The sequence below is a fragment of the Cynocephalus volans genome, chromosome X (genome assembly GCF_027409185.1).
Source record: "Cynocephalus volans isolate mCynVol1 chromosome X, mCynVol1.pri, whole genome shotgun sequence".
Taxonomy (NCBI): domain Eukaryota; kingdom Metazoa; phylum Chordata; class Mammalia; order Dermoptera; family Cynocephalidae; genus Cynocephalus; species Cynocephalus volans.
Genome location: NC_084478.1, coordinates 64113593 through 64131978, shown reverse-complemented (window position 1 = coordinate 64131978; position 18386 = coordinate 64113593). Strand labels below are relative to the sequence as shown.

The 18386-nt window shown below is 40.9% G+C and overlaps 1 protein-coding gene across 1 annotated transcript; it reads left to right on the top strand.

The window, feature by feature from the left end:
- Window positions 1-3220: 3220 nt before the first annotated feature.
- Window positions 3221-11509, top strand: LOC134367545 (A-kinase anchor protein 4-like). Its single transcript, XM_063084287.1, has 5 exons — window positions 3221-3316; window positions 4364-4414; window positions 4927-5028; window positions 8161-10266; window positions 11354-11509. Exons 1-5 carry the CDS (start codon window positions 3221-3223, stop codon window positions 11507-11509), a joined length of 2511 nt encoding a protein of 836 aa, XP_062940357.1.
- Window positions 11510-18386: the final 6877 nt, after the last annotated feature.

Below are 18386 nucleotides of genomic sequence, written 5' to 3'. Positions count from 1 at the left end.
AAAGATAAGGCCCTGTTTCTCAGTCTCTGTGGGAGAGTAGGAGCCTAACTTTGATAAGCACCAGTTAGCAAACACAGAGCCCTAATAACATTGACCAATCTCACCCCCTTCCCCCCATGTCCCTCAGTATACCTTTAGCATACCCCACCTTTTGTTTCAGTGGAGTTGAGCTCTGCTCATCAAAAGTCTCTCTCTCCTACTGCAGTGACCTGAATAAAATCTGTCTTGCCACCTTTAACAAATGTCTGCCTCTGTTTCTCTTTGACATTATGAGCTAACACGTTCAAAATTGTACAGCAGGGTTAACACATGCAATCGCAGAGGTAACATGAGAGAAGAAATGGAGGTAGAACCAAGAATATGAAACGATTATCTAGGAGATCATCTCAACTGATTTTTAATTCAGATGCATTTATTCACATACCTGAAGTTAAAGTGGAGACATACAGAGAAAGGACAAGGAAAGACAAGATGAGACTTGGCACAGTGAGAGCCACTTGGCTGTGGGCCAATGTTTCCAAACTGGGGCTAAACTGAAGGCCTCTCAAAGTATAACACAGTGGCCAATAATTAATTCAGCACTGGCCAGAATGTAAAAGAATGAGTGGGGCTTAAGTCTTTTCATGGCTTGAGGAGTCTGTGAAAAGCTGACCCTGTACCAACTGGATCAGACATTCTGTGGCCTACTTATGTCTCATGGTGAAGGTCAGAGCTTGCTGGACCACTTAAATTACCTAGAATCCTAAGAATAGAGCCCCACACTTTGCTATCACTGTTCTCTATAGAAACAGTAATGTCACGGAGTAGAATTTCTGGTACCAGCTGGCACTTGAGGTTTAGAAAAGTATGGAGGGTTGAGGAAAGATGCAACATGTTGAGGCCGACAAAGAGTCATCACAGCATCCAAACTGAGAAGAAAAAATCATTCAAAGGTCCTACGTAATAATCTACTCTGATACTTATAATGGTAGGGACATCTTCTGTCTTTCACTAGCTAAAGAGATGTCTTAATGGTGAGGTGAAACCACAGAACTGTTAAGGAAGCCTACAACTTTCTGTGTTCACAATTTTATTTGGGATATCCAGAAAAGACTTTGGTCAACATTTCTCTGTTTCTACATAAATCCAGATATCTCTTGCCACAACAGTCTGATTCTCTAGTGAGAAACTCAAAGAGAAATAACCTATCATGTGAAAATTAATAGTTTTATTCACAAAAACTGGTGGTAATTCTGTATGTGAAAACTACAGATCTCCACCAAACTGCTAACTAATATAATTAGATTGGTCTGGAGGTCTAGCAAGAAAAGGAAGAGAAGGGAAATCTTGAGGAGTCATGAGCTGAAGAAAGTGTGAAAGAAATATGTGTTTTATCCTAGAGATAACATGAAAAGTTTGCCCTGCAGCAGAAAACCTGATGTGCTTTTAATGTGAAAAGGCGCTGAGTTTGCCAGTGTGCCATACCTTTGCTCAGCTTGCTGTAGTTTCAGGCATTGTGACCCACCAAACCGCATTGTCATACTTCAGGGTCATAGCCAGCAGGGATGTGTCTGGCCCATCATTCTGGTCCAGCAGCTGACGGGGGTGGCAGCCAGCTGCAGGTGCCCAAGAACTTGGCACTGCCCAGTTCCATCGAAAGGGGCACATCTCCCTTCAGGGTGGCACATTTTCAGCCAAAAGTTGAAAAGAACATTATCAAGGTAATGAGTTCATAATTTTTATTTTTTACAGTTTTTTAGGACTTGAACTGAGGCTGGATCCAAATGACATGAGGGACCTCTATGCCTCTCCTTTTTTTTCTAGGCCAATGTTTTCTAGGTCTTGAAAAAAAGGAAAGAAACTCCCACTTCTGAGGGGGGGGGGCTTTTCCTATAATTTTTCAAGGTTTCATAGAGATTCTTGAAGGGTAAGCCCAAAAATATCTTGGGAGTGGGGGTGGCAGGGATGGTAAAGAGTAGGAAAGTAGTATTATCATGTGAAAGGATAGCTGCTATAAAAATGTTGTGGGGAGAAATAAGAGGGAGAGAGAGTGAGAGGGAGAAGGGAGGGAGAGAGGGAGGGAGGGAAGAGAAGGGAGAGAGGTGAGGGAGGAAGCGAGAGGGAGGAAGGGAGAGAAGAGAATGAGACTGTTTTGGAGGGCTAGAGGAAAAAGGAGGTCTAAATTTTGAAAGAGGCCTGGGGAAAATATATATATAGGGTAAAAAGGAATTCAACAGCCCTTTAATACTTGGCAAAAAGGATTTCTCTTGATAAATTTTAAGAAGAAACCAAATTCAAGCCCCAGATACCAAAACAAGTCTACTGAGCTCTTAACTGTGTCTTGCGAGGATAAATCTGAGGTCTTTCTTAGCAAAAATCAATCACTGGCTTCTGCCATTTCCTTTTAGCTCCAGGCTGAGTTGGGAGGTTGTAGGGATGGGGGACAGGGGAAGGTTGTAGAAGTAAGTTGGCAGAGATTATTTTTTCTTTTCAAAATAAAATTGAACTTGATTCTATGGGATCAGGTCTGGTTTTCTCTCAGAGACTTGTGTCTTGGCATATTTATGGCTATTAGACTGAGTTTTCTCAGCATTCAGGACCTTGTTCTATATGTTGGAATCTCATGTGTTGTTTTAACTAAAATGGCTGTTTATTTACGCTACTGGTATTACTTTAGTCTTTTCCAATAACCCTGAGTGACGTGTTACAGCTGTTTATCTAATTTCACTTTCTTCAATGTAATGAGACTCTGGTTGGACTAGAGTTAGATAGAATTAAGTTAGAGGGCGATGAGGTGAGCTTGATTCTTTGAAGGTGCCCGAAAGTAGGTAAAGAAATGTGGAGACAGGTGATATTTAGTTAATGAAGTTGGGTAGAAGTAAATCACTAAATGTAATCCCTACAGTCTCTAGACCTCTTTTTAAATTTGCTTCCCTGGTCCACCATTTTTCCTGACTGATGTTCTCCCAAGTCAGTATGATACTCCCATGGTTCCAAATACTTGGTGTGGGGAGTCTAAATTGAAGGAGACTATGGGTTTTGCTAAAAGATAATGATCCTGAGCATCAAGTTCAAACATTTCAGTGTCCTTCCCCACTACTCATCCTACCAGCTCCTAGCCTAAACCTATATAAAACACAGAGATGGGTTCAGGACCCTCTCCAGAGATTCTTATCCAAACTGACCTGGTTTCTAAAAACCCTATATAAGCATTTCAGATTTCTTTTATTTCTCTTTCCAGATGTCTGATGATATTGACTGGTTACGCAGCCGCAGGGGCGTGTGCAAGGTAGATCTCTACAGCCCAACAGGACAGAAAGATCAAGACCGGAAAGTGGTAAGATACAAAAGGACTCCTACCAAAAAATTAGAAAAAAATGCCATATGGGTATAGATATCCTGGGGCCCAAGATAAACTAATGCAAGGTGATACTGTGACTCCTCCTAGCAACCAAGCTCAGTAAAGTCTGTCATAGCCAACACACTCACGCATGATACAGGGATAAATGAAGGGTGGGGCAGGGTGAGGGAGGTGGAGAGGGGAGGGCTAGGGAGGAGACAGGGGAGGGAAGAGTAGTGGTTACCTCATAACTAACCCCTATTCCTTAAGACCTAAGTCATAATAACGTCACCTAACTATCAGTAAGTTACACTGGGACCCTTCGGGAGTGCAAAATACTTCAAGCTCAGTTTCCCAAACCTCAAGTGATTTACATAATATTTCATATTTTTTATCATGCTCAAGTACCACTCATACTATTACTTACTTAATATGTGCTTTTGCAATGTTTTCAAAATCAACTTACGTTTTAAAAATCACCATCACCCTAAGCATTACCAATAATAGCACAGGTTTGGAGTTCTAGTATGTATTTTCCCCAATGCACAACAAAAATGCACTTATTAAACACAGAAATGATTATACATGTACCACCTAAAATTTTCTACATCATCAACAGTAAAAATATCACATTTTGAGAAGCACTAGTGTAGTAGAAAGCACCCTAAACTAGAAGCCAGGGAGACTGGATTCTAACACAAGCTTCAACTTTGGGTTTGTGTCACTTGGAAAAGCTGCTTCTCTTCTCTGTTTTCTCATTTACTACATGTAGGTACTGTACTTTGGGCCTCTATCTGACAGGTTGGTATTCTCATTTAAGAAACAGAGTAATGCTAAGATTCTGTCTGCTTAATACTCACAATATTAAGATTTACTCTGTACTTACTAAGTTCCAGGCACTCCGCTAAAAGCTTTGCATGCACTGTCTTGAATTAATCCCCATAAGAATCCTGTGAGGTAAGTGCTGTTGTTGTCATCTCCCAGAAAGAGAAATAATAGCCTTTTCTAGAGTTATTCTAAATTCATCCTCCTAATTTGATACAGATATGCTTTGTCGATGTGTCTACCCTGAATGTGGAAGATAAAGACTCCGAGGTGGGTATTCTCTGCTACGAGCTGGAATGGGTGGGAAAATGCTGAGAAGGGTTATCAGTCAAGTATGAGGAAAGGGAAAAGCTGTGGCAGAGGGTGGAAAGCCATCATTCTCATGATCCCAGGATCCCTGGTTCCTAATTTACTGTCACTCTTGATATAAAGTCTCATTTTAGAAGCCACTTAAGTTGATGGTAGGGCTGAAAGAACTAAAACATGGAAGATAGCTGTCAGAAAAGTTCTTTAAAAAACCTGTCTAAAAGGATGATGACTAATGGAATATGGTCCTTGAGATTGATGATTTTGTAAACATCTTCGGAGGGGGAAGTAGTAATTGGTGGAGGGAACTTTGTCTTATTCTTCAAAGACTAGCTAGCATTACAAGCCTACCTCTCCTGCAGAAAGAAAAAGGATAATAGGAAACATGACATTCATGAAGTGGTAGCCTAGGGGGGTAGCTTGGAGAAATCTCAAAAAGCATCTGTTCATAAGAATCTCGCCCTTTAATTCCATAGGGTGCTGCTGGTTGCAGCTCAGAAGGTGACTTAAACCTGGAGACTCTGGAAGAAAAAGAGATTATCGTGATCAAGGACACTGAGAAGCAAGACCAGTCTAAGGTATACTTAGCCTCTGAGATTCTACCACTTCTAATTACAAAAGACCAATGTTCTTTTTTTAATTGAAGCACAATGGATTATACATATTTTAGGGGGTACAACATTGACTACCATCACCTGTACACAATGTGTGTTGATCAAATCAATATTATTAGCATGTTCATTATCACAAATAATAACCATACTTTATGCTAAGTCTGAGGACTCTGGTTCAGAGACGGTAAGAAAACTATGGTCAAACAGGCCCATTAGTTTGAACACTATGACATTCTAGAGAACACAGGCCTAAGTTCAGGGCCACAGTAAGTGCAACACCCAGTTATTTAATAATGGGACTAATCACAGAGGTTCAGAATGCCCTTTCCTGATTTTCAGGTACCTACTCCAATCAGAATTTTGCTATTTTTACCCTAACAAAGATGTGGGTGTATAAGCAAGATCTTTTGCAATGTTGTTTGCTGGCTTGTAATGGACTTGTGTGCCCTATATTGCCCAACATCCAACAGAAAAGAAGGAGGGATACGGAGCAGAGAAAATCCATAACAACCAAGAATTTGAGTGCCTAGTCTCCACTCTGTTGTCTAAGAGATTAGCCAGGCTGTTGGGTAACTTAAAGTTAGAAACAATTAGATTTGCACACTACTGTCTCATACATAATCCTCTTGTTTTTGTGTAAGTATCCCAAATTATATGTTAGGCTCCAGGTTTGGGAAGGGCATTGGAGCACACAACAAGTCACCCCCACATCCCTACAAGCCTGGAGTCGCTGGTATTGGGACAGGATATTTGGCTTTAGCACAAAAGAATCAAATATTTCTTGTTCTGTGTCCCTAGGCTAACAAGTAATAACCAAAACATCATTTCTGACCCCAGAGACCTTTATAGTGAGAGCAAGGAAAAAACGTTACATAACATTCTCCAAAGAGTTTTGGGTTTAGTTGGGGGTGGCCAACTCCATTTTGGAGTCTTAAGAAAAGCGTAAATTATACCTGGTGTTTATTTTTAAAAGAGCAGCCCATATTTCCTACACACAATGCAGATCTCCTTGATTGTAACTTAAGCCCATTTGTCAACCTGATCATGACCTCACACTTCCAGGAATTCAGTGAAAAGAGAAGAGAGGAAGCAAGGCGAGGGGCAAAGAGGGCAATGGTATTTACTGATGAATGCACACTGTGTACATAATACATATACACATACCCATACATGGGCATACACAGTCACAGACATAGATGTACACATATAAATTTATACAAAGTGACACGCACATCAGTATATACATTTACATACATTAACAAAAGATAATTTATACAAGTAATGATACACACAGGCCTGGCTACATGTGATTGAGGAACACATACAAGCATTGATATATCAAACTCAATATATTGATCTATTCATATACAAGGACTTACACACATATACAAAGATATACGAACTCATATATAGAGTCAGATGCAGTGACATGTCAACATGTAGTATACATAAACACCCATCTTACACACAATGTATAAATATACACTCACATTAACACACTCTAGCCTTGATCAAAATACAGTGACTATATGGACCCAGGTATTGGCATACATACATATTAATATACATGTCTATGCAAAGACATGTATGGTCATACACAGTCATGCTGACACACACACATAGAAACTTACACAAAGTGATACACTTTCACAATCGTTTGTATGCATTGATACACACATTGACATGAATGCTGTGACATACCCACTCATGTATTCACACACATACTCAAATGCCAGGGTATGTGCAACACCGACACACACATTGTCAAGCATTGACATAGCATATAAGTATAGCATAAATTGGCACCCAATTCATTGATGTACACAGTCATTATACAATCACCTACTTACACATATCCATATTTTAACACACACATTCATTAATATTATAATAGATTAATCTATAATATATCAATAGATACTATATTAATATAATGTATCAATCTATTATAATATTAATGAATGTGTATGTTAATGTGTAAATTTCTGCTTTAATATACATAAATGAATTTATAGCTTCATGACACATACTAGTGAGTTTATATCATAAACATATACATAGACTACTCAAATTGACACTTGCTCATTTTTATAGTCAGAGATATACTGACATACACACTCATATCTTGACACATGCAAGTACAAATAGATATACTAGTATGCACATTTTGGCCTATACAGTAAATATATACAATGGGTAACAATGTCAAAATACATTATTACGCATGCTTACACATGGTCACACATATGCACACACATACACATACTGGCACATTTTCACACACTAACAATACAGACTGATACATTCTCACATCTGTTGAGATGTTCACACAAATGAATTCCTATGTCAATGTACATATACACACACAACAGTCACATTCACACATTGAAATAAACACACATACTGATACGGAACTGACAAGCATATTGATAACACCTGTGTATTAGTCTGTTTAGTGTTGCTATAACAGAAATACCTGAAACTGGGTAATTTATAAGGAAAAGACAATTATTTGGCTTATGATTCTGGGACAGCTGCATCTGGCATGGGACTCAGGCTGCTTCTACTCATTGTGGAAAGCGGCAGGCAGCCAGTGGGTACAAGCAGATCACATGGTGAGAGAAAGCAAGAGAGAGAGAGAGAGAGAGAGAGAGAGAGAGAGAGGAGGTGCCAGGGTCTTTTAAACAACCAGCTCTCATGGGAAGGGAACTAATAGAGCGAGAACTCACTCATTACTCTCCCCACCTAGGCAGACCACTAATCCATTCATGAGGGATCCACCCCCATGACTCAAACAGTTTCCAACACTGTCACAATGGGGATCAAATTTCCACATGAGTTTTGGAGGGGACAACACATCCAAACTCCATCAACCTGTATATAGTTAAGTGTACAAATGTATATACTGTTAGCTTTCGTTGCTGCCACTTCTGCTTACATGTGTACTAATGGATATAATTGAATGTTATGTTCCCATGCCAATTCTAAAAGGTCAAGTCCCTAATCTATGCAATTTAGAAGATATATCTACTAAATGAAATAAGGGGAAAAGAAGTAGCCTACCCAAACTCTTATAGCTAGATGTTCTTTTTTCAGATGGAGGGATCTGTATGCCTTTTCAAACAAACTCCCTCTGATCCCATGAGTGTCCTCAATTGGCTTCTCAATGATCTCCAGAAGTATGCCTTGGGTTTCCAACACGCACTGAGCCCCTCAGCCTCTAGCTGTAAACATAAGATAGGAAACACAGATGGCGAATATCACAAAATACCCTCTGGGAACTGCTACAGTGTCTATGCCAATCAGCTGAACATGGATTATGTGGCCAACGGACCTCAAAGCCTACATCTAGAAATGACAGCAACCAAAAACACCAACAATAACCAAGGTCCTTCGACTCCTCCAGCCAAGTCTCCTAGCACCCAGAGGGCAGTTATCTCCCCTGAAGGAGAATGTTCTACGGATGACCTTTCCTTCTATGTCAACCGACTATCTTCTCTGGTAAACCAGATGGCCCGTAAGGAAATCAAGGAGAAGTTAGAAGGTGGAAGCAAATGCCTTCATCATTCAATCTATCCACCCCATGGGGACAAAGGAAAAAACAGCCCCCGCAGTGCTGTGAGCAAGATTGCTTCTGAAATGGCCCATGATGCTGTGGAAGCGACCTCTGCAGAAATGAATGGCAATGGGGAGGAGTGTAGGGAAGGTGACCAGAGGACATTTCTGTATAGTGAATTATCCAACAAGAACAAGGGTGGAGACAAGCAGATGTGCCAGAGAGATAGCAAAGACTTTGCAGATTCTATCAGCAAAGGCCTCATGGTTTATGCAAATCAGGTAGCATCTGACATGATGGTTTCCGTTATGAAGACCTTGAAAGTGCACAGTTCTGGCAAGCCAATTCCAGCCTGTGTGGTCCTGAAGAGAGTGTTGTTAAAGCACACCAAGGAAATTGTGTCTGATTTGATTGATTCCTGCATGAAAAACTTGCATAATATTACTGGAGTCCTGATGACCGACTCAGATTTTGTCTCGGCTCTCAAGAGGAATCTGTTCAACCATGGAAAACAAAATGCTGCTGACATCACGGAGGCCATACTGAAGCGCCTGGTTAGTGCCCTTCTTGGCGAGAAGAAGGAGACTAAGTCTCAAAGTCTGTCATATGCATCTTTGAAAGCTGGCTCCCATGATCCTAAATGCAAGAACCAGAGTCTTGAATTCTCAGCCATGAAAGCTGAAATGAAGGGGAAGGACAAAGGCAAAACGAAGCCAGACCCATGCAAGTCATTAACCAGTGCTGAGAAAGTTGGTGAACGCATTCTCAAGGAGAGCCTGACCATGTGGAACCAAAAGCAAGGAAACCAAGGTAAGATGACTACCGAAGCATGTACCAGTAAAGAAGAGAAAAGAGAGAAGATCAGCCCTTCCACAGATTCACTGGCCAAGGACCTAATTGTCTCTGCCCTTATGCTGATCCAGTACCATCTGACTCAGCAGGCCAAGGGCAAAGATACATGCAAAGAAGACTGTCCTGGTTCTACCATGGACTATATGACTCAGAGTGCCCAGTATGAAAAGTGTGGAAGTGGCCAAAGTGCCAAAGCAATGTCAATGAAACATCTAGAAACTCACGGAGCTCCTGGACCATCCACCTCTCTAAAGGAAAATCAACAGCTGGACTCCGAGAAGCTGGATATGTCAAACATTGTTCTAACGCTGATTCAGAAACTGCTTAGTGAGAGCCCCTTCAACTGTGATGATCTATCTGAAGGTGAGAACAAGCGTTCTGAGAAGGCAAGCAAAGCAGCTTCTGTGTCCAAGAGATCTAACAGAGGGGAAGAACAATGCCAGGACAATCAAGAACTTGACTTTATCAGGGGGATAAAGCAAATGAGCTGGCAATTTATAGATCAGCTGGTAGAATCTGTGATGAAGCTGTGCCTTATCATGGCTAAGTATAGCAGCAATGGCGCAGCCCTTGCTGAATTGGAAGAACAAGCAAACTTGGCCAGATGTAGTCATGATGGTGAGATGTCACAGAACAATCAAGACTCTCCTGGGCCTGAAGTCATCGTCAATAATCAATGTTCTACAAGTAACTTGCAGAAGCAGCTCCAGGCTGTCCTGCAATGGATTGCAGCCTCCCAGTTTAATGTGCCCATGCTCTACTTCATGGGAGATGATGACGGACAACTGGAGAAGGTAAGGAATGCATCAAAGCAAGAGAAGAAAGAGGGTTAGAATGGGCAGAGGCGGGGAGGCAGCCTTGTACTTAGAGCCTAAGATTGATCCAATTTCTTTTCAAGTCTATTCTGTACCATGTGCTTCATGAAATACTTTCACCTCATAAAAAGACACAGAAGTGCTGAACCACTAGCTAAGTGGGGCAGTGGACACCTCAAGGCCTGTGTATTTCCACCAAGAGGAGGAGATTGAGATTTGCTCATTTTATCAGTGACTGTTTCAACATACTATTTGGTAAAACATTGGGGAGTGATTTTTTAGTCTTACGTTTTGAGTTTTAAGATCCCCAAAGGACTTTGGAGAGAAAAAAAAAGAAAAAGGGAGCTCCTCCCCTTTGAGGTAATAGAAGTGTCATGGACCCATTTTGTCTTTGGCCAGAAACAATTTAAAACTAGTCTCATTATGACTTCTATATTCCTCCCCAAAACTCACAGGTCCTACAAGTGCCCAGAAAGTGCCTGTCTCCTTAAATTTTATGCCCTCAGTGCCTCACTTGCCTCACCCTCGTCCTGCTCCTCAGATCCCATGAAGGCCAGCATTATTCATACACATACACACATTCTCTGTGTGTGTGTCACACACACACAGACACACACACACACACACACACCATAGCTGCATTTCTTACATTAGATGGGTTCCAGAGAAACCAAATACTTAACCAAATTATTTTCAGTCCAGGAGATGAACCCAGGTAATCTCCTAACCCTCAATCTCATACTTTCTTAGGGAGGCGGGGGTAATGTCTACCCCAAACCTTGACTAGCACAGAATAACCGAAAGGTCCAGCATCTGGTGAGAAGTATTTAATGAACACAGTTGGTTTCAGAGTTTGTTTTTAAAGCTCAAAAGCAAAGTACCTTTGGCATTTTGATAATGTCATTAGAGAAGATTCAAGGAAAAAGGAAAGCTATGTCAACAGCCTCCTTCCAGATCTTTAATCCTAGAATCATAGGAGTGAGGGCTGTGGGGTGTTCACTTTGTCCAGCGGGTCCTTCCTCCAAAAAGCACCAGGTGACTCAAGCTAGCTCTGCTCTCTCCACAGCTTCCTGACGTTTCAGCTAAGGCAGCAGAGAAGGGGTACAGTGTGGGAGACCTTCTTCAAGAGGTCATGAAGTTTGCCAAGGAACGACAACTGGATGAAGCCGTGGGAAACATGGCTAGAAAACAACTTCTAGACTGGCTGCTCACTAACCTGTGAGCTAACAACTCCTTTGACTCCTCTCCATCCTACTCCCCCCAGCAGCATTCCATCCCAGCTGGAGCCCCCTCACCATCAGGCCAGTGAACTGCACAATGCATGATTGTATTTCCTAATACATCTGAGCAGTTACACTGTGCCAGTACAGGGTGTCCGACAAGCTGGGCTAGAAAATGAATTAAAAAAATTTTAAAAAAAAAGAAGTGTCATTATTTTCTTGACAGATTTATCTGAGGCAAAGGACGGAATAGATCCAATTCCCAGGACTGGTGATACAGTGTTGGATTTGTGTCCAGATCTCATTCTGGGTTATTTTCTGAGCACCCAAGATACAGGGATATAAATGATGTCCACATCACTGAGTAATCTGGTTTGTCCAAGTAATCTCGAATTCATAGTCTAAAGTTTTGGCACCTGTGGCCTCCCTGTTTCTCCCAGAATCACATACCTAATTTGATAATCCCCTTTCTAATCCCAAAGATGCCACTTTCACGTTAAGAGTGTGCAGATGGGCTACCTTAGATGAAAAGCAAATTGAAAAAAGTGTATTGCCCATGGACATTGCTCTGCCTTGCCACCCCCTTTCCCCCGCAGTGTTCACTGCACATGGCTAAATACTTATCCAGAACTACAATGGGATCTGATTTTCCCCCATATGTTAGTAAAGCTTCCTTATAACTAATATCCTTCAATTGAGATTTCTTTGTCTTCCACCACTCTGAAAGAAAAATTTTCCAGAACATAAAGTTATAGGGTGGAAAATTCCTCATGAGTCTCAATGTCCCAGTGTCCTGACATGAGGACAACCTCCCCTTTGGGACTAGAACCAAGTTCCTAGATTTGTTCTATGCTTCCCAGAAGTTAACTGCAATGCTAAAACTCATTACAAATCAAGACAGTCGTTTCATCCCTGTGGTCCTCTGTTAGCTAGTTGCTGTGTGCTCTCATGGCATGCCGTGGCACCCTTGAGGTGCTGTGGCTTAGTAGAACAAGCACAGGATGTGACATCCTTCTGGACTCAACAGTCAAAGCTTTGCCCCTCACTAGTGGCATGGCCTTAGGCAGTCCTCCAGACTTTGAGCCTATTTCTTCATCTGTAAAATGTAGCTAAAAATTACAGTATTTAGAGGTCAAACTGGTGGAATAGATGTGATAGTGTTTTGCACAGGGTGAATCTTGTAACAAATGCAGATATGTGAAGGAAGCTGTACCTTCAAAGCCCCTCCTAGCACAGTTGAGAGTGCTCTCTTGATTTGTTTCAGAACTGAAAGTAAGATCCTCTGAGTATGGGACCCAGAGAAACACTTTTGGGGGGAGGTAAAAGGCACACAGGCAAACTTTGCCAACTTCCTCACAATGCCTGGATTAGTAGGGTAGAAGCAAAGGCAGGCCCCTTCAGAGCAGGACCTTTAAAACTCTCCAGCCCAGACGAAAGCTGATCAAACATTTTCCAGTCTCACCTCAGCCCATGAAAAGCCTTGGAGTTGAGCCACCACAGATCCTTCTCTTTGCCCTTGAAGAAAATCCTTAATAAACAAATCCCAAGGCCAGGGCTGCATTTCTAATGACTCAATCATCCCTGAGCACAGCTGGGTCCCATAGTAGTTTATTTCTTTGATTAACTTGGCTCTTACCTTGCTCCTGATTTTTATTATGAAGTGGCCTTGGGGATTCCTTGGAACGTGGAAATAGAGCAAAGGAAGTTATATGTTCTGTTAAATGAGGGGGGTTGAGGCAAGATGGTCCATAAGGGCCCTTCCAGTTCTGACATTTAAGGATTATAAGAATAAGTTTCTTTTGAATAATTTCTAAGGGAAACGTGTGTGAGTGAGGTAAGTTCACGGTAAAGAAACTTGATTTTTGCCAGAGCTAATTGACAGACTCCAGCAGAGAAAGGAATGCTTTGGGCCACAAGGACCCTGACAAGGGTCTGCAGGAGCTCAATAGCCCTTGAGGTTTATTCCTGGAGAGTGAAACCCTGGCATCCCAATAGCAATGTGGCCATGCTTAGTGCCAGCAAATGGAAATGGACAAGGACTTCTGCTGAGCTGACAGCCCTGCATATAGTAGGAAAGGGACAACGGGAGCAGAAAAAGAGGAAAACATGGTTCTCTCCTGGCAGGTGGTGTGACTGGCTTGCTATCTCTTGCAAACAGTTTCAATTTCTCTGTCTTCTTGCCTTCGTTTCAAAAGAAAGTTGGGAGTAGAATTTGTCTGGGAGGTTACTTCAGAGCCAGGACTAGACTGTGGTGAGGCAAGTACTTGCCTCAGGGGCCAAAAAACTCAGTAACCAAGGTAAATAATATTTTAATGCAATATTTTGAAAAATCAAAATTAATGCCCAAAAAACCCCACGATGAACAAAATATCAAAAATTTTAATACAGAGGATCAGTAACAGTATTGTGCCAAGCCATAATGAAGCATGAAGCAAAAGGAAAAATTGGTAAGACTGATTTTATGGGAGTAACACTTTATGGGAGATTGCCAGGCACTATTTAGAGGATGTATTGCCCTTAAAGCCTATATCAGTACAAAAGAGAAACAGTCAAGTCCATGCCTAAAAAACTGAAAAAGGGAACAAATAAATCAAACAAGTTTAGGTAAGGAGAAATAAAATTTGAAGCAAGGAAAGAACAAATGGAGAAAGCAAAGTTTCACTTAATCCTTCAAATGTCAGGGGTTGGGGCATGTTGCAGTTGTTTTTTCTCTTGCTTAACATGAAAAGTACATCTTTCCAAACAAAAGCTCATATTAGATTAATTCTGGTTATAAAAAAGGATCCATGAGAGATTGCCCCTGCTAAAATTCTATCTTAAAGTAGTTCTAATAATGAATGAAAAAAAAAAAATAAGTGAAAAGTAGAAATATAGGAGAGGTAGAAATAAAAATACTGCTTTTGCAAATGATGTATTTGCACATCCATGAAAATCATATCCCCAAATACCAGAGGTAACGAAAGAGTTTTGCAAAGTTATATGATAGAAGATACTAGTGAGCTGTAAGAATTTGTCATCAACTAAAACAGTTCCAGCTGCTTTTCCCCCAGTGACTCAGAGACATGTAAAAAGTTCACCAGTTCCCCCACACTAAATCTTTGCAGTGTCAGAACATAAATCTAAAAGATTCTATTAACTTCCTATACCCTAGAGCCACCCAGACAGAAAAGGGAGAGTCTATTTACAATAGTGACAGTAATATTAAACACTCAGGTATTAAGGAAGGCAAGAAATGACAATTACAGAGCATTTACTGAGTGCTGGACACTACTAGGTGCTTTAATTCTTTCCTAAACCTTGTGAGATGGTTTCTTCTTAGCTGCTTTTTATGGATTGGAATTTAGAGGCTCAGGCTTAAATGCCTTTTCAAGGTCATACAATCAGTAAGTGGGAGAGGTGGGATTCAAATCCGCGTTTGCCTCATGTCAGATACTGTGCTCTTTCCATTCTGTCACACCATCTATTAACCCAGATCTATGCTTATTAAAGGAAGAAACTATGAAACACAAATGAGAAGAATAAAGGAATACAGATAAACAAAATACTGTTCCAAAGATCTGAGATGGAGCCCACGTGCCTGTTTTAAACAAGTGATGGAGTTTGGATGTGTTGCCTCCTCCAAAACTCAGGTGGAAATTTGATCTCCAATGTGGCAGTGCTGGAAACTGATTGAGTCATGGGGGTGGATCCCTCTTGAATGGATTAATGCTCTCCCTGGGGAGGGGGGATTAATGAGTGAGTTCTCGCTCTATTAGTTCCCGTGAGAGCTTGTTGCTTAAAATGACCCTGGCACCTTCTCTCTCTCTCTTGCTTCCTCTCTCTTGCTTCCTCTCACCATGTGATCTGCTTGTACCCGCCGGCTGCCTGCCACTTTCTGCCATGAGTAGAAGCAGCCTGAGGCCCGTGCCAGATGCAGCTGTCCCAGAATCGTAAGCCAAATAAACCTCTTTCTTTATAAATTACCCAGTTTCGGGTATTCTGTTATAGCAACACAAAACGGACTAAAACAGTACTTGACCACTAGTCTAATCAGAGTGTGTGAGTATCCCCATGTCCTGCTATGTAACATGTGACCTTAGATGTTGTTTCCCCTCTCAGTGTCTCAGTTTCCTCATCTTTAATATTTTTAAAAAGTGCTTCCACCATAGGGTTGTTGTAAGATTCTGTGAACTAATCTATATCAAACTTTACACAGTGCCTGATACATAGTGACTGTGCAGTAATTGTCAGCTATTCCTATTAACACTATCACTATTGATATTATTAAGGTATTAAAGCAAATACCTATGTCCCTTGGCAGAACTTGTATGATCCAAGTTCAAGGACACTGACAGGATTACAAGAGATTGAACACCCCAAAAAATACGATATGAAGGCTAGTTTCATTTCAGAAGGCTCAGACCCAGTGTTGACAGATATTTTAACAATCCTGGTGGCCTGCAGGTACCCAGCTCAGCCAGTGCTGTTTACTGTTTGTTATGAACTGAATTGTCTTCCCCTCAAAATCATATGTTGAAATACTAACCCCCAATGTGACTGTATTTGGAGAAAGGGCCTTTAAAAGAGGTAATTGAGGTTAAATGAGGTCATAACCCTAACCCAGTATGACCAGTGTCCATAAGAAGAGGAAGAGACACCAGGGATGTGTGGACACAGAGAAAAGACCATGTTAGGACACAGTGAGAAGGCCAAGGAGAGGGGCCTCAGGAGAAACCAAAGCTGCTGACACCTTGATCTTGGACTTCCAGCTTCCACAACTGAGAAAATAAATTTTTGTTGTTTAAGCCACCCAGTCAGTAGTATTCTGTTATGGTGGCCCTAGAAAATTAATACAGTGTTGTTTATATCTACTATATCTTTCTTGATTTCCTGCCTACTTATTCTATCAGCTCTTGTAAGAGGGGAATTGAAATCTCTATTTCTCCTTGCACTTCTATCAGGTTTTGCTTCACGTATTTTGAGGGTCTGTTATTAGGTGCATAAATGTTTAGGGTTGTTATGTTCTCTTGATTAATTGACTGCTTTATCATTATGAAATGACCTTCTTTTCCATGATACATTCTTTGCTCTGAAATCTACATTGTGTGATATTCATATGGCTACCTCAGCTTTTTTTTCAACAGTGTTAGAATGGTATATTTTTTTCCCATTCTTTTACTTTTAACCTATTTCTGTTTTGATATTTAAAATATGTTTCTCATAGGCATATAGTTGGGTCTTGCTTTTCTGTTTTGTTTTTTATTTGGCAGCTGGCCAGTGTGTCTTGTTTTTTTATCCAGTCTGAAAATTGGTGCCTTTTAATTTGAGTGTTTAGATCATTTATGCTTAATGTGATTATTGATACAGATATGTTGAAGTCTATCATTCTGCTATTCATTTTCTACTTGTCCCATATGTGCCATTTTCCTCTTTTTCTGCCATCTTTTAGATTGAGTATTTTTATGATAATTCCATGTTGTCTCCTTTGTTGACTTATGAGCATGGTTATTTTAGTGGTTGCTTTAGGATTTATAGTAAACATTTAACTTATTAGAATCTACTTTCAAGTAATATTATACCACTTCATGTATAGTATGAGAAGCTGTAATAGTATACTTCCATTTTTCCTCTTCTGAGATTTATACTATTACTGTTATACATTACAAACTCTGCAATACATTTTTTTTTCATTTAAACAGGCAATTATCTCTTAAAGAGATGTAAGTAATAAGAAACAAATTCTTGTATATTTACCTGTGTAGTCACCATTTCTGGTGCGCTTCATTCCTTTGTGTAGATCCCAATTTCTATCTGGTGTTATCTGCCTTCTGCCTGAAGAAATTCCAGCAGACCAGCACTACAAGAAGCTATAACATAATATTACAACAAGGAGATCTTCTCAACTCAAGGAGTCTACCAGGTGTCACCTCAGTTCCCCATCCCTGTGCTGCAGCCTGGAAACTCTATCAAGGCACTAAGCTGGGACAATCGTAGGGTTCACCTTGTTTATTTCCCATTTCTCAGTGATTACTATCCTTCATTGCCTGATGTCCAGAGTCTTTGAAACCATTGGTTCACGTATTAGTCCGTTTTTGTGTTGCTGTAACAGAATACCTGAAACTGGGTAATTTATAAAGAAAAGAGGTTTATTTGTCTCGATTCTGGGTCAGCTGCATATGGCGCGGGCCTCAGGCTCCTTCTATTCATGGTGGAAAACAGCAGGCAACCGGTGGGTATGAGCAGATCACATGGCGAGAGAAAGCAAGAGAGAGAGAAAAGGTGCCAGGGTCCTATAAACAACCATCTCTTGCAGGAACTAATAAAGCAAGAACTCACTCACTACCCCCAACCCCCAGGGAGAGCATTAATCCATTCATGAGGGCTCTGCTCCCGTGACTCAAACAGCTCCCAACACTGCCACATTGGGGATCAGATTTCTACATGAGTTTTGGAGGGACAATAGCATCCAAACTCTATCAGTTCATTTATATTATCTGGGATTTTTTGACTGTTTCAGATGGAGAGTTAAATCTGATCCCTGTTATTTCATCTTGGATGAAAGCAGAAATGCCTGTTCCTTTTCTTAATGACTCCATACAATCCCCCAAAACAATACCTTGGGTGCTTTTTCCAAAACTATGATATAACTCTGGCCAAAGTTTCTTTAAAACCTGCTGTTTTCCCAAAATTTTGTTTTCTTTTTCACACTGGCAGGAGAAGTTTCTCTGCCCAGAGCATCCTTCCTCTTGAGAAGGCCTGTCTGTCATCCCAGATTTAAATAATTTTAGACTAAGTGCCTCGGGGCCCCACTCGGGGGCCCGAGGCATAGCATAGCATACAGCCAGGGACCAGACCCACCCCCCCACAGCCAGACACACCACCAGCACCAAGGAGCATGCC